Source organism: Mesocricetus auratus, unplaced genomic scaffold, assembly GCF_017639785.1.
Source record: "Mesocricetus auratus isolate SY011 unplaced genomic scaffold, BCM_Maur_2.0 Super-Scaffold_100014, whole genome shotgun sequence".
Lineage (NCBI taxonomy): Eukaryota > Metazoa > Chordata > Mammalia > Rodentia > Cricetidae > Mesocricetus > Mesocricetus auratus.
In genome coordinates this window covers 22,913,163-22,934,194 of record NW_024429197.1, presented here as the reverse complement: position 1 = coordinate 22,934,194, position 21,032 = coordinate 22,913,163, and the positions used below count along the sequence as shown (strand labels likewise).

At 41.9% G+C, this 21,032-nt stretch overlaps 1 protein-coding gene across 1 annotated transcript; it reads right to left on the bottom strand.

Annotated features, from left to right (window-relative positions):
* Positions 1-7,209: 7,209 nt before the first annotated feature.
* On the bottom strand, positions 7,210-8,267 carry LOC101841492 (olfactory receptor 2A12-like). Its single transcript, XM_005083932.3, has one exon. The coding sequence runs from the start codon at positions 8,265-8,267 to the stop codon at positions 7,320-7,322; it is 948 nt and encodes a 315-aa protein (XP_005083989.3). The 3' UTR covers positions 7,210-7,319.
* Positions 8,268-21,032: the final 12,765 nt, after the last annotated feature.

Here is a 21,032-nt window from a genome sequence, read left to right as displayed (position 1 = left end):
CACACAACTAAAGAATTTTCTCTGATGGAGGTTGGCTGCATGGGTGATTTCCTAGCCTTTCTAACAATAAAAACAACTAATATTTCTTTTGGATAATTTCTACATTCCAGCCAATGTTCCACTAACTTTAGTTTAGCATCACAACTGTTCACTGAAGGAAGCGCTTTCACCTGTGTGTTAGAGGTGAAAACCTAATACCTGGAGAGGGCAGTTTTTTTTGAAGATTTCAAGCTCAGCATGGGAGAAATGGGAGCGTAGGCATAAAGAAAGCAAATAGTTTGTTGCCAATTACAAGCTAGAAGTGGGAGTTTCAGTGGTTTAACTTCAGAACCCAGCTCTCAGCCACCTTCCCTGCTTCTGGCACACAGGCTCTGATGTGGGGAGGTGAGGAAGACAAGGTCTTCACATTGTCCATGTAGTTGAGCTTATGGAGACTCAGCACATCCAGAGCCCTCCTAGGACAGAGCTGGATGGACCTAGGACCAGCTCTCCTGATGAGATTTCCCTCCTGTCAGAATGTGGGAGACCCTGGGATATATTCAAAGTAGAAGATCCAGGGAAAAAGTATATTGAGACATGATGTCTAGGCACAGGGACACCATTTAGTGATCCACAGCCTGTTATGCTTTCCCAGTCCAGTGTCTTTGATTTTGTTTACAGTGTCCCAGCCGGATGGTGGCCTAATTCTATGAGCCTAAGACTCACAGATAAAGACATTAGGACTGAGTTCCAGGCCAGAAAAAGCTACATGTGTAACCCCCAACCTATAAACCCCTAATCAAGAAGGTTTAGGATCAGGGGTACTAGGATATACTTGACTATAGAGCAAGATTAAGACCAAACTAGACTACAGCAGACTAATCAAAACCAAACAAATCATGATTTCTCTGCCCACAAAGTATCAAACCATGACTCTGTAGTGTGGGAAGACTTCTTCAAAGACATTAACCACTACTGCTCTCTCATGGATATGGCTTTCTGAATCACTTGGGATCCTTTAGCTTAGGACTCCAAATTCTTTATGTGTCAACATGATTTGAAACAGAAAAACACTCTATAAATGTTTCTTAAATTAATTAAAGGAGGAAGGAAGAATGAAGTAAACACACAACATTGAGAAAGAGAAGAAAGAAGAACAAGCAATGAGGGAAGAGGGCTGGGAAGTTCGAGATGTTTGCACAGAGGTGAATGGCTTGACTAATTATTATCTCTATACCCACAGATTCCTGAACCATACCACAAGCCAAACACCAGTGACCATCTTACCACTCATAAATCTAGGGCTTGTGTCACTGAGTGACTGTTTCTTGCTCTTATGAGGAAGCCTCTTAAAGCAACTGAGTCCAGAGAGAAGGGATTCTAGGCAGCACAAGCTCCAGAAAAATTCCAAGGTGCTATAGAGTCAGAGGGTTGAGTCTCTCACGTCCCCTGCAAGTGGACCAGCCCCAGCTCCTGAAGATACAATCCTGTTTAACAAAGGTAAACTCACACATCTTCATCTCTTCCCAGTGGGACCAGATGTTGAGGTTTTATGACCCTGCCTCCTCTCTGAGTCCCCAGGAGATCTGGGAAAGGACCATTTCTGTTCCCAGGAGAGATGCTGGAATGATCCCTGGATGCTGTCAACAAGAGCACTGAAATGAGACCCTTGGGGGCAGAGCAGGAGGAAACAAATTGGAAAGGAAGAAGTCAATCTATCTCTATACTCAGATGATATGATAGTATACACAAGTGACCCAAAATATTCTACCAGGGAATGCCTTTAATACTGTGGAGGGATACAAGATTATCTCAAAATAAATCAGTAGCCCTCCAATATACAAATGATAAATGGGCTGCCCAAAAAGAAATCAGAGAAACATCACCCTTTACAATAGACACAAATAATATAAAATATCTTGCGGTAACTCTAACAAAACTCTAACCAAAGAACTGATCAAGAACTTTGAGTCTTTAAAGAAAGAAATCAAAGAAGACACCAGAAAACACAAAGATCTCCCGTGCTCTTGAATCGGTAGGCTCAGCATAGTAAAAATGGCAATCTTACCAGAACAATCTACAGATTCGATACAATCCCCATCAAAATTCCAACACAATTCTTCGCAGACCTCAAAAGAACAATTCTCAACTTCATATGGAAAATCAAAAAAATACCAGAATAGCTAAAATGATCCTGTACAATAAAGGAACTTCCAGAGGCATCACCATCCCTGACTTCAAGCTCTATTATAGAGTTATAGTAATAAAAACAGCTTGGTATTGGCATAAAAACTGACACATAGACCAACAGAATTAAACTGAAGACTCTGACATTAATGCACACACTCATGAACACTTGATTTTTTTTTTACAAAGAAGGCATAACTGCACAACGGAAAAAAAAACATCTTCAACAAATGGTGCTGGCATACCTAGATGTCAACATGTAGAAGATTGCAAATAGATCCATATCTATTGTCATGCACAAAACTCAAGTTGGAGTGGATCAAAGACCTCAACATAAATCTAGGTACACTGAACCTGATAGAAGAGTAAGTGGGAAATAGCCTGAACATGTCTGCACAGGAGGCCACTTCCTAAATATAACAACAGTAGTAGAGACTCTGAGAGAACAATAAATAAATGCAACCTCTAGAAAATGAAAATCTTCTGTAAGGCAGAGGACAGTGTAAATAAGACAAAACATTAGTTTACAGAATGGAAAAGGATCTTTACCAACCCCATATGTCAGAGGGCTGATCTCCAAGATATAGAAATAACTAAAAAAAAATCTAAACATCACAATACCAAATAATCTCAGTTTTAGAAGGGGTACAGATATAAACAGAATTCTCAACAGAAGAATCTCAAATGGATGGAAGACATTTAAGGAATAACTCAACATCCTTAGTCATCAGGGAAATGTAAATCAAAATGACTCTGAGATACCATCTTACACCTATCAGAATGGCTAAGATGAAAAACACTGATGACAGCCTATGTTGCAGAAGACTTGGGGTGAGGTGAACACTCCTCCACTGGAGGGAGTGCAAACTTGTACCTTAAAAAATGATAAGAGTTGAAGGATGGCTATGAGAAAAAGAAGATTTGCTGCACTTGCAGAACACTAAGTTTGGTTCCCAGCACATACATGGCAGCTCACAGCCATCTAGATCTCCAGTTCTGGAGGATCTGGTTTCCTCTTCTGACCTCTCCAGGGACCAGGCATGCATGTGCTATACACACACACACACACACACACACACACACACACACACACACACACACACAGGAAAAATACTGAAATACATAAGCAAACAGTCAACCGGGACCTAGCAACATGGAAGTCAGCAGTGACATCCCCATGACAGTGAAGTGAGAAAACTCTCTGAGGGGCTCATGTTTCTTGGATGCAAATTAGAATTTGGGTCCAAATATATCAAGTTCTGGAGCATGTGCTCTTGAACTTGCTGTTATTCTGCCTCGGTTGCCTCTTCTATAGAATTCTAATACTAACCTCTTCCCTTCTAGGCTGGATAAATGATAAATGTGATGATGTTAGCATCCTGGTACAAGTTCTGGTCAGTTTTCATGACCTAGAATCTCCATCCCCACCTGTCTGTGTCTTGGTTTCCTAAAGATTCAGGAGAAGACTGAACTATAAATACTTCCTGCTGAGAGTGATTGATTGATAAGGGGTTAGAATTCCTGTGAGCTGCTCCTTAAACACGGCCAATAGTAAAGGTTAATTATAAAATAACAATTAAATAAATTGTGTTGGAAACAAAAGCAGAGTGCCCAGGAATGTGGCTCAGCTGCATAGCACCAGAGTAAATAGAACGCTTGAGGTTAGAGTTTGAGTCATAGCATTAAAAAGAAAGTGAAGGCAACACAAGCTCTGAACTCTGCACATCCTGATGAGCAACTCCATTTTCCTGTGCTGTGTGTTCTAGCAGCTGTGTAGTGTGGTGCGTTTGCTGGTTGAAACACTGTATAATGACAGGTAAGCTCAACTGTTGTTCAGTGGCATGTGTTGCAACCATGACATTGGCCATGATATTAGTAATAGGTAATCAGCACTAATCAAAGCATCTAGGCCTCAATGCTATTCCCTACAGTGCTGCTTATAAGCCTTGTTCCACCGCTCTGACTCCAACTCTTCTCACTCCTGCTGTTGATCCTCATCAGCTCTGGAGAGGCAGTGGAGTCCAGGCAGAGATTCTTCTCCACCAAGGTAAATAAGGAAACAGAGGATCAGAGAGAAGCAGACAGAACCCATTGAGTGTCATTTAGAAACAGCCATGGAGCTTTTATTATAGACCCATAAGGAGGAGCTCAAAAGGGAGTCACACACAAACACAAACACACACACACACACACACACACACCATTTAAGTTAGACATGGATTTCAACAATATGGCAGAAAAGCAGCCATGTGATGGGGGCAGAATTTGGTAAAGGTGAAAAAATCCTAAGTCTTATAGAAAACCTATTTGGGATCCTGCAAAAGAAAAAAAGACAGACCAGAGGAAAAATAAAATAAAATGAAAAATGTTGAGAGGATCTTACACCTCTCAGGGTAAGGACTCAAAAAGGCAGGAAGACTCATGGTTGGGGGATGGCACACCCAGGTGTTTTAAATGACTGCAGCACCAAGATTTTCCCAAGCATAGTCCTACCTGCCTACTGCACAGATATTGAACAACGTTCCAGAAGACAAGAGTGATTTGACAAACGTCACCCATGTAGTGTTGTAGAACCAACTCTATGGCCTAGCCACTGGCCTCTTGAGTGAGGCTGAATCTGCCATGCTTAATGTGTAAGTTCAAGCTAATGGCTGCACCTGGGGTCTAACAAAAACACTCCTGCTGCTCAGAGCCTAGCCTACTCCACAGTGTTCATGGAACCACCTCAGAGGCCAGCATGAAGGAAAGTCAAACTCTAGATATTTCATTCTGTTCCAGGAAGACCCACAGTCCTGAGGAGAGGATGATGAGGTTGGAGAAAGGAGAAGGCAGCATCCACAACTCTCACAACCAGGGACTCCTTAATTGGTCCCCAGATGACAGTGCCTCGTTAATGGACCTTGTGAGAATTTGGTTCATTTGGTAAAATGAGTACTTCAAAAAGTTCTAGTTTTGTATGTAGAGAAGGAAGTGAAGATGACTATGACAATCGATGAGTGGATGGCTGGGGAATAGGACCTGACAGGTGTTTGCAGAATGCCATCACATCCACTCAGTTCTTTATATACTTTCTTGCTGAGAACACCTTAATGAGAATTCACATGTAACAAAAAACAACTTAACACTCTTTCCCATTTCTAAGTAGGCTACCCACAGATCTCTCCAAAACTCATCTATCCAATTTTACCATTATATTACAAGTATGGTCATAACAATGTAACTCATTGCACTCATAAATATAGACTCTTACCTGAAAGCCATTTCTCCTTCCAAACCAAGTTCCATGGACAGTATTCAGTACCCCGAAAAGGTATCTCCTGACCACCATCTTCAGGGATATTCAGAAACAGGACACAGTGGTCTGATGTTCATTTTCAGGTAGAGCAGGCAAGTCATTTAAAACAAGAATAAGCTTGTTCCTCCTCCTCAATTTACCATGGATAAGTACCCAGGGGAACACAGGCTCAGGTTGGGTAAGGGTTGTAGCAGGGGTACACCACTTGAGCCACTTGCTCATGTAACTACTTGTGCCTTCATGGACAACTAGAGATATCTGTAAATACTCACTAGTATTTCATGATGTCGGTTTTCCAACCTACTATACAGGTGCTCATTTAATTATAGGAACCATCAGGAAAAAGGAGGATGATAAAACAAAACAAAAGCATTTTTATCCATTTGTTCATATAATATATATTGTATATATATCTAAATATATAATATCTGGTGTGTGTGTATGTATGGGGGAATTGAGTTCATCTGGTCATTTGAAGGCTGTGGTTCATGTAACAGAAGACTATATTGTTAACTTGTCAGTACATCCTAAACAGATACACCGATTCAATGTGCTGCCATCATAATCCTAGCAATTGGTCTTTTGAAATTGCCAGGTTATCCGAAGTTCAATGGAAATTGCAAGGGTCCAAGAAGAAGCCTATGGTTGCTTGAGTAAGAATGGCCCCATAGGCTCATGTATTTGAATACTTCGTCACCAGGGAGTGGAACACTTTGGAAGAATTCAAATGATTAGGAGGCAAGGCCTTATTGTAGGAATTGTGTCATTGGAGTTGGGCTTTGAGGTTTCAAAAGCCCATGACAAGTCCAGTGTCTCTCTCTGCCAATGGATCAGGATGTGGCTCTCAGCTACTGCTCCAGTGACATGAGTGTCACCATACCCGTGCCAAACTATGGACTAAGTCTCTGAAACTGTAAGCAAGTCCCCAACTGCATGTTTTCCTTTAAATGTTGCCATACACATACTGTCCTTTTACAGTAAATAAACCTGTTTCCCTTTATCTACCATTGCTCCAGGGCTTTTTACTTTTCTTTCCTTCTGTATCTTATTTTCACTGTTTGTGTGTGTGTGTGTGTGTGTGTGTGTGTGTGTGTGTGTGTGTGTGTGTGTGACTGGCTGGTGGCAGCCTGGCTTCCTGTCCATGGTGTGTAGTGTTTTCCTCCTCCTTATCTTTTCTCTGCTTGTCTCTCATTCCTAGATTTCTCCTCCTACTTATCCTCTCTCACTGTCAGTCTTGCCTATCTCTCTTCTGCCTTACTATTGGCTGTTCAGCTTTTTATTAGGTCACTCAGGTACCTTAGGCAGACAAGTTGAAACAAATGCAAGACATTACATAATTAAACAAATGCAGCACAAATGAGTGAAACACATCCTTATATCGTTACAAATGCAGCATAAACAAATGTAGCAAACGTTTACATAGTTAAAATGATATTCCACAACATGCTAACTGCTTTGGCCAAAAAAATGGTGGAAACAGAAGCAGAACATTCTTGAGAAGCTGAGTCATTGTGAGTTTGTCCACCCTTTTTTCCTTCTGTTGTAGGATGATATGTTGGACATAAGTTTCCTCCTTCAGATTAGATATGAGCAGACAGAAGGTCACTGCAAACTTACAGCTACAAATATGAGCAAAAGATGCATCTTTGCAGCTATAATCCAGTAAGATTACTACGGTATTTGTAATTGCACCCTAGTGTAGCCTGTCAATCGAGACAGCCACCCAGGTTTCAGAATGGTTTGTCGCAGTTAGCAAGTACAATGTTGGTTCAAATGCACTGGTCAGTTACATACAATAAAGACACTGTCCCTTTCTTAAATAGGGAATAATTCACTCTAGGTTCTCCTAAATCTGGGTTCAGCAGTCCACCTTTCCATGTCCTATTACCTTGAGAAATGCCCTCTTGATGTCTTTGTTCCGCAGACTGTAGACCACAGGGTTGAGCAAGGCTGTGAAGGCATTGTAAAAGAGTGAGATCTGCTTGTCTCGCTCAGGGGAGTAGCTGGAGGTGGGCCTCATGTAGATGTAAGTGGCTGGTCCATAGAAGAATGAGACCACAGTCAGGTGTGAGGCACAGGTAGAGAAAGCCTTACAGCGACCCTGGGTAGATTTGATCTTGAGAATTGCCACGGCAATATGAACATAGGAGGCCACAATAAGGGAAATTGGAGTAACACCCATAAGAACAATCAAGATCTGGTCTACCATTTCAATGAGGTGGGTATCCATGCAAGCAAGGCTACGCACTGCTGGGCCTTCACAGAAATAGTGATTGACTTCGTTGGGCCCACAATAGGGCAGACTCATGGTGAAGAAAGTATGCAATAAAGCAGAGAGGAAACCACAGACACAAGACCCAGCTGTCAACCACAGGCACAGTCCCCAGTTGAGGATGACAGTATAATGCAATGGGTAGCAAATGGCCACATATCTGTCATAAGCCATGGCAACAAACAAAGTGCACTCAGTAGTAGCCAAAGCACCAAACACAAACATCTGCAGCCAGCAGCCAGCAAAGGAGATGCTCTGGGATTTAGCAAGAAGATGCACCAACATCTGGGGCATGGTGGTGGTGACATAGCAAATATCCAACATGGCGAGTATACAGAGGAAGAAGTACATGGGCGTGTGCAGCTGGGTGTCCATGCAGATCAGCATGATGATGAGCCCATTGCCCATGACTGAGCTCAGGTAGATGAGAAGGAACACAGTGAACAGGATGCTGTTGGTTGTGGGGTCACTGGAGAAGCCAAGCAGGATAAACTCAGAAACCCGGCTTTGGTTCTGCCCTGGAATCATCCACATGGTGCAGGCTGTAAGAGAATGACATTCATCTATGTGTCACCTGTCACATGCCAGCTATAGAGGCAGAAAGAGGAGATACAAGCTGCTGAGATAGCTCAAAGTTAAGAGCACTGACTGCTGTTCCAGGGAACCACACAGCTCAGAGCTGTCTATGACTCCAGGGAACCAGACTCCCTCTTCTTACCTCCCCAGGCCAGAGACTCACATGTTGTACAAGCACGCATGTGGGAAAAAACCCATACACACAAAAATACTTTTTAAATTAAAAAGAAAGACTAGATATGCTTCTGAGCACACCGTTCAGTTTCTGTGCACTCTTCTCAAGTAACTGAACCTCCCAATGCCTCAGTCTATTCATCTATCAAATGAGGTTGATGACACTCATATCTCAGGATTATGATGAATATCACACAACTCCTAGAAACACCATGTAACACATGATATGTCATATACAGCCTCACACTCTCAGTCCATCTTTGGGAAGGCAGACACAGAAGATCCTCAGTATAAGAGGGCTAGGTACACTACCTGAATTGATGACCACTAGGTTCACCAGGGAGACCCTGCCTCCTCAATGATCTCTCTCTCTCTCTCTCTCTCTCTCTCTCTCTCTCTCTCTCTCTCTCTCTCTCTCTCTCTCTCTCTCTCTCTCTCTCTCTCTCTCTCTCTCTCCCTCCTCTCTCCTCTCTCTCTCTCATACAAACATACTCACACACACCATAGACATATGCAAAAAGAGAGCATAAAATGTAGATCAAGAATATAGAAAACAAAGTCAGTTAGACACAGGCCCACCCACATGAAGTCCTATGAGTAATGACAGAAGGTTATGTGTGCAATTCAATGGAGACACTGTAGTGCTCCCAGGGAATGTTGATGGGTCATGTCAGTAGAAAAATTATTTCTTCCTTTTTAACACATTTCTCCCCTGTACACAATCAAGTCCAAGTGCTACAAGTTTAAGTGGTAAATCTAAAGCAACTAATTTTTTAGAATCAAACCTGATAAATATATTTAACCTTTTAGAGGAAGCAAAGGTAGGATTTCCTTGGAGGAAAAAAGACAATGCTGATATACAACAAGCAAAAAGAGTACTCAAAATACATATACAAATATATAAAAAAGCACAAATATAACAACAGATGCTCCATTAGAACAGTGAACCACATTTGAAGGTCATTATACAAGACAGCTATGAGCACCAGTGAGGCTAATATTCTCAGCCCCATCGCTCATCTAGAAATAGCAGGAGAACACCACAGTGCCAACACCCTCCCTCCTCTTCTCGGTCTCATACCACCACACACATGCCAGCATGGTTATAATAAAGTTCTAGTATTGACCAGAGTGGCTGAGTCCAATGGGAGAGTAAATTAAATTGGTCCCTTTAGTGTGTGCCTAGCTGTGTTCTATAAGGCTGAATACATTTATTTCATTGCCCAGAAATACAAATACCAATTATATTTCTGAAACAAAATGTAAACACATAGGCACATACAAACATATGCTCAAAAAAGACATGTAAAGGAAATTTCCAAACACTGCTCACAATGTTCTTAACTTGGACACCACTCATATGCTAACCAGCAATACAAAGGTTAAGATGGGAGTTGTTTTTGCATGGAAGCAGAAATATGAGACTTCTAAAACTCCTCAGTCTTCGCTTTCCCTGTCCCTCCCCTCTCCTGACCAGGCTACTGCTCATACCCTTCACAGCTGTCCTTATTTCAACCCAGGTCAGGAGCCCATCGTCTCTCCTGGCATTTCTGCATCAGTGTCTCCTTGTACCCTTGCCTCTACATTCCTCCTCAACACAGTCTTATCTTCTTCTTTAATTTTTAAGTTTGTTCATTTAATATACTTTAATCATATCCCTCATCTTCCCCAACTTATCTCAGACCAAGTCCACCCAACTTCATGACCTGTTTCCTCCCACTCCTTCTTATAAGACAAAACAAACAAACACACAAAAACTACAGACATTAAAAGAAAACCTAAAAGAAAGAAAGTCAAAAACAAAAGAATCCCAAACAAAAAGCAAAACCATGGAGTCAGTCTCCTATGGCCAGCAACTCCTGACTGTGCCATAGAGTAGCTGATATGCACAGTGGCACTCACCGAAGAAAATTGATCTTCCCTTTATAATAGGTATCAATCGCAACTAAGTTCTTGTTTGGGGCACAACTTTGTGTGCACTTCCCTCTCTCGGTGCTGAGTATTGGTCTTCCTCAACATGTTCTTCATGTGACTTGCACAGCGGTGTTTCAAATTTTTCATACTGCTCCAATCTGGCCCCTGCTGAAAGCCTTTACGAGCTCCCATGCCCTGTCATTTGAAGCAGGTGAGCAGTCAGTCCTAACCTGCTTGCTCTGTGAAGACTAAGTCTCAGAACACGACTCCTCCATCTCCCCTCCCTCCATTCACAAATCCCCATGGAAGCACTCCTGGTATTCTGCACCCTCTGCCTCCCTGACACCTTAGACATTGCCTAGCTTCCCATCATGGAGCGGGAACCACTGCCTACACTGTTGCCCACACTGTGGTCACAGCAGGACTCAGCTTGGCCAGGAAATCATTTCTCTGTTATTACCACTTCCCACCCCTAGCCCAGGTAGGATACATCCAGAATTTCTTGTTCATTGGTCAACTACAAACTGAAGACTCCTAGAGGGGTCTGATAATCAATTTTGACAACAAATAATTTGGACAGACCTTTCTTACTCTGCTGTTAATGAATTTTCAAATATCTAACAAAGAATTGTCTATGACAGAATATGGCAGTATGTGTGATTTCCTACTCTTTCTAATAAAACCAACTAATACTTATTTTGGATAATTTGCATATACCATGCAATATTCCACTAATTTTGTTCAGCATCTCAACAATTCACTGAAAGAAATTATTTTACCTGTGTGTTTCAGGTGAAACCTAAACCCTGGAGAGGGCAATTTGTTCAAGATTGCAAGCTCAGCATGGGAGAAGTGGGGGTTTATGTGGAGTGACATCAGAGCCTGGCTCTCAGTCACCTTCCCTGCTTCTGGCACACAGGCTCTGAAGTGGGGAGGTGAGGAAGACAAGGTCTTCACATTGTCCATGTAGTTGAGTTTATGGAGATTCAGTATGTCCAGAGTCCTCCTAGGACAGAGCTGGATGAGGAGACACAGACCAGCACCCCTGATGAGATTCCCTCCATTATGAATGTGGGAGAGCATGGAAAGTAATAAAAGGAGAGTCCAAGGAAAGGGCATTTGGGGTGTGATTTCTATGGCGTTGGGACACCAGTTAGTGACCAATGATTTGTTATGTTTTCCAAGTCCAATGGTCTATGACTTTGTTTACAGTGTCCCACCAGGATCCCTGGTCCAAGTTTATGAGCCCAACACTCACAAATGAAGGCATCAGGATTAAGGCCCAGGTAGGAAAAGGCTATCATGGCAGTCCCAACATACAGAGCCAGCATTTGCAAGATTTAGGACCAGAATTACAAGGAAATACTCGACTCTATAGACAGTTTGAGGCTAGTGTGCAGCCTCCACCCTCAAAAATCATGATTGCTCTGCCCACAAAGAATCAAGCTGTCTGTGTGGTGCAGGAAGGTTCCTTCAAATACAGTGATGGTCTCTGCTCTCTCAAGAAAATGGCTTTCTGCTTCACTTGGGATCTTTGAGCTTAGGACTCCATATTCTTTCTCTATCAACATGACTTGAAACAGAAAAATCTCTCTGTCGGTATTTACTAAGTTAATAATTGGAGGAAAGGAGGACATAGCATTTATAAAAGAAGAAAGAAAAGCAGGCAATGAGGGAAGAGGTCTGGGGAGTTGGGAATATTTGCACAGAGGACCTGGAGATGGATGACTTGACTAATTGTTATCTCTAGACCCACAGATGCCTGAACCACACCACAAGCCAAACACCAATGATTGTCTCACCACAATAAATGGAGGGAATATCTCACTGACTGGCTGTTATGAGGAAGTCCACTAAAGCAACTGAGTCCAGAGAGAAGGGATTCTAGGCAGCTCAATCTCCAAAAATCTTCCAAGGTTCTGTAGAGTTGGAGGGACTGAGTCTCTCACTTCCCCTGCAAGTGGACCAGCCCCAGTTCTTGAAGGTGGAACCTATACAATCCTGCTTAACAAAGAGAAGCTCACACATCTTCACCTCTTCCCAGTGGGACTAGATGTTGAGGTTTTATGACCCTGCCTCCTCTCTGAGCCTCCCAGGAGACCTGGGAAAGGGCCATTTCTGTTCCCAGTAGGGATGCTGAGATGATCCCTGGATGCTGTGAACAAGAGCACTAAAGTGAGACCCTTGAGGGAAGAGCAGGAGGAAAAACCCACAGGAGGAGGAGTGGTGACCTCTTCCCTTTTCTGGGCTAATTGGGAGTAAGAGCATCTCAGAGAAGAGGAGGTGGGACCTGGTCACCTGATACACAGGTCAAGGACTTAAATTCTCATTCTGATTCTTCTTTTACTGCCCAAACCCAGAGCACTACCACTTGATGAGACCATGTGTGAGTCACACCCTTTTTCCATCCTCAACTACCTTGGAACAAATCACTTCTGATTTCCCCAGGGAACAAGCATGCATATGGTGTAATTTATATATGTATGTATGTATATACATATGCATATATATGCAAAATGCTGATCCACATAAAAAACATAAAAGAATCAACCATTGCATTGCACCCTGGAAGTCAGCAGTGACATCACCATGACAGTGAAGTGAGAAAACTCTCTATGGGGCTACTGTCTCTTGGATGCAAAATAGAATTAGGGTCCAAATGTATCAAGCCCTAGAGCATGTGCTCTTGAACTTGATGTTATTCTGCCTTGTCAGCACCCAACCCTAAGTTCTGGTCAATGTTCCATGACCTCAAATCTGAATGCTTGAATTCTGTTTTCTATGGATTCAGAAGGATAAGACTGAATTATAAAGCCTTTCTATTTAGAGTGATTGATTGATAAAGGTTAGAATTCCTATGGGCTGCTTCTTAGACACAGCCAATAGTAAAAGTTAATTATAAAATAACAATTAAATAAATTGTATTGGAAACAAAGACAGAGTGCCTAGGAATGTGGCTCAGCTGCATAGCACCTGAGTGAATAGAAAACTTGAGGCTAGAGTTTGAATCATAGCGTGAAAAAGAAAGTGAAGGTAATGAAAGCTCTGAACTCTTCACATCCTGATGAGCAACTCCATTTTTCCTGTGCTCTGTGTTTATCAGCTGTGTAGTGTGGTGCATTTGCTGGTTGAAACACTGTACAATGCTATGCAATCTCAACTGCTGTGCAGAGGCATGTGTTGCAGCCATGACATTGGCCATGATGGGTGTATTTGCACCTTAGCAATTGGCAACCAGCACTAATCAGAAGCACCTTGGGCCCTGGACCCTGCAGTGCTGTTACTAACCAGTGTTCCAAAGCTCTGACTCAAATCTTCTCACTCTATTGTTGATCCTCATCAGCTCTGGAGAGGAAGTCCAGTCCAGGCAGAGATTCTTCTCCACTATGATAGATAAGGAAACAGAGGCTCAGAGAGAAGCAGGCAGAACACAGTAAGTGTCACATAAAGAATGATACAGCCTCCCTGGCTATTGTTGGTTTTAGTCATGGAGATTTTATTATACCTTCATGGGGGGAGTTCAAGTGAAGAAAAAGACACACACACACACACACACACACACACACACATACACATACACACAAACACACCATCTGAGTTAGGCATGGATGTCAGCAACATGGCAGAAAAGCAGTCACATGATGGGAACAGAACTTGAAGGAAGTGAAGTAGCCCAATATCGCCCAGAAAGTGTATTTGGAATCTGGCAAAAGAAAAAGACAGAAGTGAAGAAAAAACAGGAGTGGGAGATTATTACACCTTTCTAGGTGAAGACTCAAAGAGTTAGGCAGATATAGCAGATCTTCATGACTGTTCCAAGGACCTGCACACCCTGGTGTTTTAAATGAATGAAGGCCTAAGAGATTGACAACCATGGTCCTAAATGCCCATTACACAGATATTGAACAATATCCCAGAAGACATGAGTGATTTGACAAATGTCACTCAGCTAGTGAATGGTAGAACCAACTCCAGGGCCTGGTCACTGGCCTCATGGGTGATGTTGAATCTGCCATGTCTATCACATGCTTAATTGTGTTGGTTCAAGATAATGACTGTACCTGGGGTCTAACAAAACTACTCCTGCTGCTCAGAGTCTGTCTTACTCAATGTTGGCCATGGAATCAATCCAGAGGTCAGCATGAAGGAGGTTTCATTCAGCCCCAGGGGGACTCACAGTCCTGGGGAGAGGAATGAGAGCTTTAAGAAAAGAAAGCAGCAGATCCAGAACTCTCACAACCAGGGACTCCTAAATTGGCCCCCAGATGGCAGTGCCTCATTAAGGGACCATGTGAGAATTGGCTCATTTGATTGAATAAGTACTTCAAAAAGTTTTCTGGTTTTCTATATGGAGAATGAAGTGAAGATGACCATGACCATCCATGGGAGGATGGCCAGGGAAATGGGGAAGCAGGTGACTGCAGAGAGTGCCATCCCATGCACTTAATTCTTCACATCCTGTCCTTTGAGGACACCTTTGATGGGAATTGACATGAGACAGAAACATCCTAGCATTCTTTTCCATTTCTAAGTAGGCTAACCACAGATTTCTCCAACCTCATCTATACAATTTTGCCATTATATTCCATGGATATTCATGACCATGTAATCAACTCATGGGCCACAATACACTGAGCAATTTAGACTCTTACCTGGAAGCAATTTCTCCTTCCAAAGCAAGGAGACGACCAAAATCAATGGACATAATTCTGTTCCTTGAAAGAGTTTCTTGTGACTACTGTATTCAGGGATATCCAAACAGGACACAGTTCTTGATGTCCACTTTTAGGTGGGGCAGACAAGTCATTTAAAACCATGTATATCTAGAAGTTTTTTCCTCCTCCTCAATTCACAATATGGAACTGTCCAGGGGGAACGCAGGCCTGGCAGACTGGGGAAGCGATGTAGCAGGTGTATAGCATTTGTGCCATCATGAACTACAAGAGCTATCTGTGGGTGCACAGTGATATTTGATGATGTCAGCATTCCAACGCACTACACAGGAGATAATTTAATTATGGGCACCAATGGGATAAAACAAGACAAATGCCTTTTTGTCCATAAAAAATATAATTTATATACGTACCTAAACATATAATACCTGATATATAAATATATGGTCATTTGAAGGTTGCGATTCATGTAACTAAGACTATATCATTCAGAGGTCAGCACATCCTAAAAAGATATACAGATTCAATATGCCTCTATGGTAATCCTAGCAGTTACTCTTTTGAAACAGCATAATGGATTCTGCAATTCAAAGGAAATTGCAAGGGTCCCAGGAGATGCCTGTGATGGTTTAATAAGAATTGCCCATCAACTCATGTGTTTGAACATTTAGTCACTAGACAGTGGAATACTTTGGAAGGATGAGAAGTTTTAGGAGTTATGTCCATGTGGCACAATTCATAAAACCCAGACATGAATATTGGGGTTAAACCTGAAGATCAGAAAATCAGAATAGTCATCTGTACCTCTTACCTCTATCTCACACTGAAAGGCGATCCTATTTCTACGTTTTGTCTTCTGCTTAGACTGCACTGAGCTCCTGCTTTATGTCCTCTCTAATGCTAGGATTAAAGGCATGTCATCCCAAGTGCCAGGATCAAAGGTGTGAGCTTTATTCCTCTTTTACACTTATTCTCTCTCATAAAGCCGAGGGTGGCCTTGAACTCACAGAGATCCATTTACCTCCTTCTCCCCAGTGCTGGGATTAAAGGTGTGGCCACCACTGCCTGTCCTCTATGAACAAATAGTGGCTTAGATATGTACTACCACAGCCTGTCTTCTATGGCTGTGGCTAGCTTTGCACTCTGATCTTCAGGCAAGCTTTATGAGATCATGAACAAAATATCACATGGCCTTACTGTAGTAACTGTGTCACAGGAGGTAGGTTTTGAGGTCTCAAAAGACCATGACAAGTCCAGTGTCTCAGTCCCAATGGATCAGGATATAGCTCTCAGCTACTGCTCCAGGGACATGATGTTGACATGTAGATGACTGCGGATAGATTCATACCTATTGTCATGCACAAAACTTAAGTCCACAGGCATCAAAGATCTCAACATAAATCCAGCCACACTGAACCTCTTAAAAGAGAAAGTCAGAGGTACCCTTGAATGAATTGGTACTGGAGACCACTTCCTGAACATAACACCAGTAGAACAGTCACTGAGATTGACAATTAATAAATGGGACCTTCTGAAACTGAGAATCTTCTCTAAGGCAAAAGACATGGTCAATAAAACTAATGGAAGCCCACAGAATGGGAAAAGATCTTCACCAACCCTACATTAGACAGAGGGCTGATTTCCAAAATACACAAAGACCACAAGAAGCTAGTCACCAAAACACCAAATAATTCAATTAAAAAGTGGGACGCAGAACAAAACAGAATTCTCAATAGAGGAATCTAAAATATCTGAAAGACACTTAAAAAAGTGCTCAACATCCTTAGCCGTTAGTGAAATGCCAATCAAAACAACTCCAAGATATCTTCTTACACCTGTAAGAATGGCTAAACTAAAAAACACCAATTACAGTTTATGCTGGAGAGGATGTGAAGAAAGGGGAATGTTTCTCCATTGCTGGTGGGAATGCCAACTCATACAGCCACTTTGGAAATCAGGATGGAGATTTCACAGGAAAATTGGAATCAGTCTACCTCAAGATTCAGAAATTTCACTCTGAGGCATATACCCAAAGGATGCACATTCATAAGCCAGGACATCTGTTCAACTATGTTCATAATAGCATTATTTGTAATAGCTAGATCCTGGAAGCAGCCTAGATGCCCGACAATTGAAGAGTGGTTAGAGAAAATGTGGTACATTTACACAATGGAGTACTACTCAGCAGAAAAAAACAATGGAATCTTGAAATTTGCAGGCAAATGAATGGCACCAGAAGAAAACATCCTGAGTGAGGTAACCCAGTCACAAAAAGACAAGCATGGTATATTCTCACTCATATATGGATTTTAGACATGGGTCAGGGGAGTGTCAGCCTACAATCCCAAGGCTAGTGAGTCTGGGAAACACAAAGTTTCCCAAGAAATATGCATTATACCACAGAGAAGTGGAATGAGGCAAGATCTCCTGAGCAGATTGAGAACATGGGGTAAGGGGAGAGGGAAACAGGAAAAACAGAGGGGGGAGAAGGGGAGGGGAGAAGAAGACATGGGGGAGCAGGAAGGTTGAGTAGGGTTAAGAATAGAGGAGAGCAGAATGAGAGATACCATAATAGATGGAATCATTATACCTATGAGGAGACAGCTGACACTAGTGAGATTTCCAGAGATCTACAAGGATAACACCAACTGAAAACTAAGCAATAGTGGAGAGACTACATGAATAGCCCCTACCTGATGACTACCTTATATGCCATCCTAGAACCTTCATCCAGTGACTGATGGAAGCAGAGACAGATACTCATAGCCAAACACAGAACTGACCCCCTGGAACCCAGTGACAGAGATGGAGGGGTGATGAACAAAGGGGTCAAGACCGTGCTGGTGAAACCCACAAACAGCTGACTGGACAAGGGGGAGCTCTTGAACCCCAGGCTGATGGCTGAGAGGCCAACTGGGGACTGATCCAGACTCCATGAATGCATTGTCAGTGAGGAGGCCTCAGACATCTCTGGGGCCCTGGGTAGTAGATTAGTGTTCACCATGGCGTACAAATGAACTTTGGGAGCCCATTACACATAGATGGATGCTCTCTCAGCCTGAACACATGGGGAAGGGCCTAGGTACTGCCCTGGGTGAAATGACAGACTCTGGAGACTCCCCCCAGGAGGACTTCACCCTCCCTGGGGAATGATTTTGGGATTGGGCTCGGGGGTGGGGGGACAAGGAAGGAAGTGTGGGAGAGGCAGCTGGGATTGACATTTCAAGCATTCATGTTTCTAATTCAAATAAGAACATATTTTTTAAAAAATTTAATGTCCAATTCTGTCCATTGTTGATGTGTTTGAAGACCATCTATCTAAAATACATCTCTGTATCATCTTGAAAACATACCTAACACAATTACAATTTTGATTATTGTAGAAAACTAACTACTAACTTGCATTTCTTAGTTATACACTACGTTTTTTAATGGGCTGCATAGGTACAATACCACAAACAAGAGTAGAAACATTTGGGGCATTGACAGGGGTACATGTGACAAGTGAGAAATAAAAGGAGAAGAAAAAGTAAATTTCTCTCTCTTGGATGCTGGCCACATTTCTGAGTGTGTCTCATCTTCCCAGCTTCTTGTGTAAGTGGTTTCTTCTGTTAATAAATATTGTTGTTCCCCCACCCAAATAAAGAGTAGAAACATACATACAATAAAACAAAAATTACTTTAAAATTGTATCAATACACCAAAATCCATACTGATGTAAGATATTTGAGGTTAATAGCGGTCATTTTATCCTATAATCTATATCCCCATTGAATGATGACAAACATCCAAAATCCACCAAATAACCAAGTGCCACCCACTCCACCTCTTGGGATTGTGGGTGTTGTGCTTTTAGGGCTGCTTTCTGTTGTCTGTGGATAACGGTGTCTTTAGGGAACCTGAGAAAACTGAGATAATGTCAAAGTCCTGGGGAAACTAGCAATGACATTTGTTGTCCAGTCTCTATGCAACAGAAAGTGCAAGGCTTATCGGGAGTCCTAAGTAGAATAGTCTATGAGGCTGCATATCTCAGCCAGCAGCCTTGAAGCACTTCGGGATGCAGAACTCTGAGGAAAGTGCAGCAGAGAGGCTGGGTCAACTGGGCCACCCATTTTCATTAGTGTCTGGTCCCCTTGCTCTGAAAACACACACACTTTCAAAGGTAACATACATATCTGCATTAGCACGGGTATGGACTGTGTGTTTGTACACAAGCCAGCCAAAGATTATTTTTTTTATGTTTGAACAAGTAAAATATACTTAACCTGTCTTATAGTTTTTCTAGGTTCATTTCTTTATTTCTGTAGCCAAGATTTTAGGGGTTGTCCCCAACCAAACCTGATTGTTGTCAACCTAGAAGGAATCCACAGTCTAAAGCAACATATTTTTTACCTCCATTTTGAAGTTAAGATATTCCCAAAGTATCTAGGCAGGTTTAATTTAGCAGCCCCTCTTACAATCCCATGTGTCTCAGCAGCTGTCTTTTGATAATAAGCACTTAAAAAGTTCAAAGTCAATACAACACAATACAGGATCCAGACTTCCTGTGTATCATCTTTATGTGGCTTATTATTTTTGTATTAATTTACTCCACCTTTAAAATTTTTATTATTTTAAACTTTTTTTCTATTACTGTCTATATTTTTTCTTTCTTAAGCTTGCACTCATTTTTTAAACACACTATAACCTGTTTAGAGGTGTTCTTTTTTTCCATCTGAACCTGCTTTACTGCATATTTCTATCCTCCTCTGTCTGCATGAGCAAAACCTTAAACTGCTAAGCTACCTCTGTGTCCTCCATTAAGGCTTTGGTGACAAGCTCTCCCTCCTCCTCTGGCCTGTGAGCACAGCTGGCCTGGTCTGGAGGTGTATGTGACTGGAACTGTATTCAAACGCCCCAGCTACGGAATGCTTCTGAGGCAGGCATTTTTACTTAGCTTGCTTTTTCGATTTAGCATACTGGTCTTTGTTTTCTTTATTTTTTAACAACTATCTTAGGCCCTATGCAGAAATTTGGGCCCCACTTAGAAACTCCAAATTTACCAGGCATTTTCTTTTAGGCCACCAAATGGCTCCTCAATCATGACACAGAGACTTTTTATTAGTTTTGAATGCTCAGCCTAGCTTACACTCATTTCAGACTAGACCTTTTAACTTAAATTAACCTGCTTCTCATTGTCTACTTTTGGTTCTTTTTGTATATCTTACTTTCACTGCTACTCTTGTCTGCCTGTCTGGCAGCTGCCTGGCTTTTGTCCCCAGGCATTTCCCCCTCTTTCTCCTCCTTCTCTTCTCTTATATCTCTCATTCCTAGATTTCCCCTCCTACTTATTCTCTGTTTGCCATCCTTGCCTATCCCTTTTCTACCTAGCTATTGACCTTTCAGCTTTCTATGAGATCAACTGATTGCATTAGGCAGGAAACTTGAAACAAATGCAATACATGATTACAAAATTAAACAAACTCAGCACAAACAAGTGTAACACATCCTTACATCATCACAAATGCAGCATAAACAAATGTAGCATACCTTTGCATAGTTAAAATGATATTCCACAACACCATGATAATTGCTTTATCCAAAAATGTGTGGAAACAGAAGCAGATCATTCTTGGGAAGCTGAGTCATTGTGAGTTTGTTCCTTCCATCTGTTCTAAATCATGTTGGATTTAAGGGTCCACCTTAGATTAGATGTGACAGAACAGAATGTCTCTACAAACTTACAGCTACAAACATGAGCAACAGATGAATTTTTGCAGCTATAATCAAGTAAGATTATGAAGGTGTTTGTAATTAGACCCTCATGTAGCCTGCCAATAAAGACAGCCACCCAGGTTTCAGAATGGTTTGTCCCAGTTAACAAGTACAAAGTTGGTTCAAATGCACTTGTCACTTACATCAATAAAGACACTGTCCCTTTCTTAAATAGGGAACAATTCACTCTAGGTTCTCCTAACCGGGT

Coding starts and splice junctions, on each gene's coding strand:
- LOC101841492 (XM_005083932.3), bottom strand. CDS start 8,267: ATGTGGATGATTCCAGGGCAGAACCAAAGCCGGGTTTCTGAGTTTATC.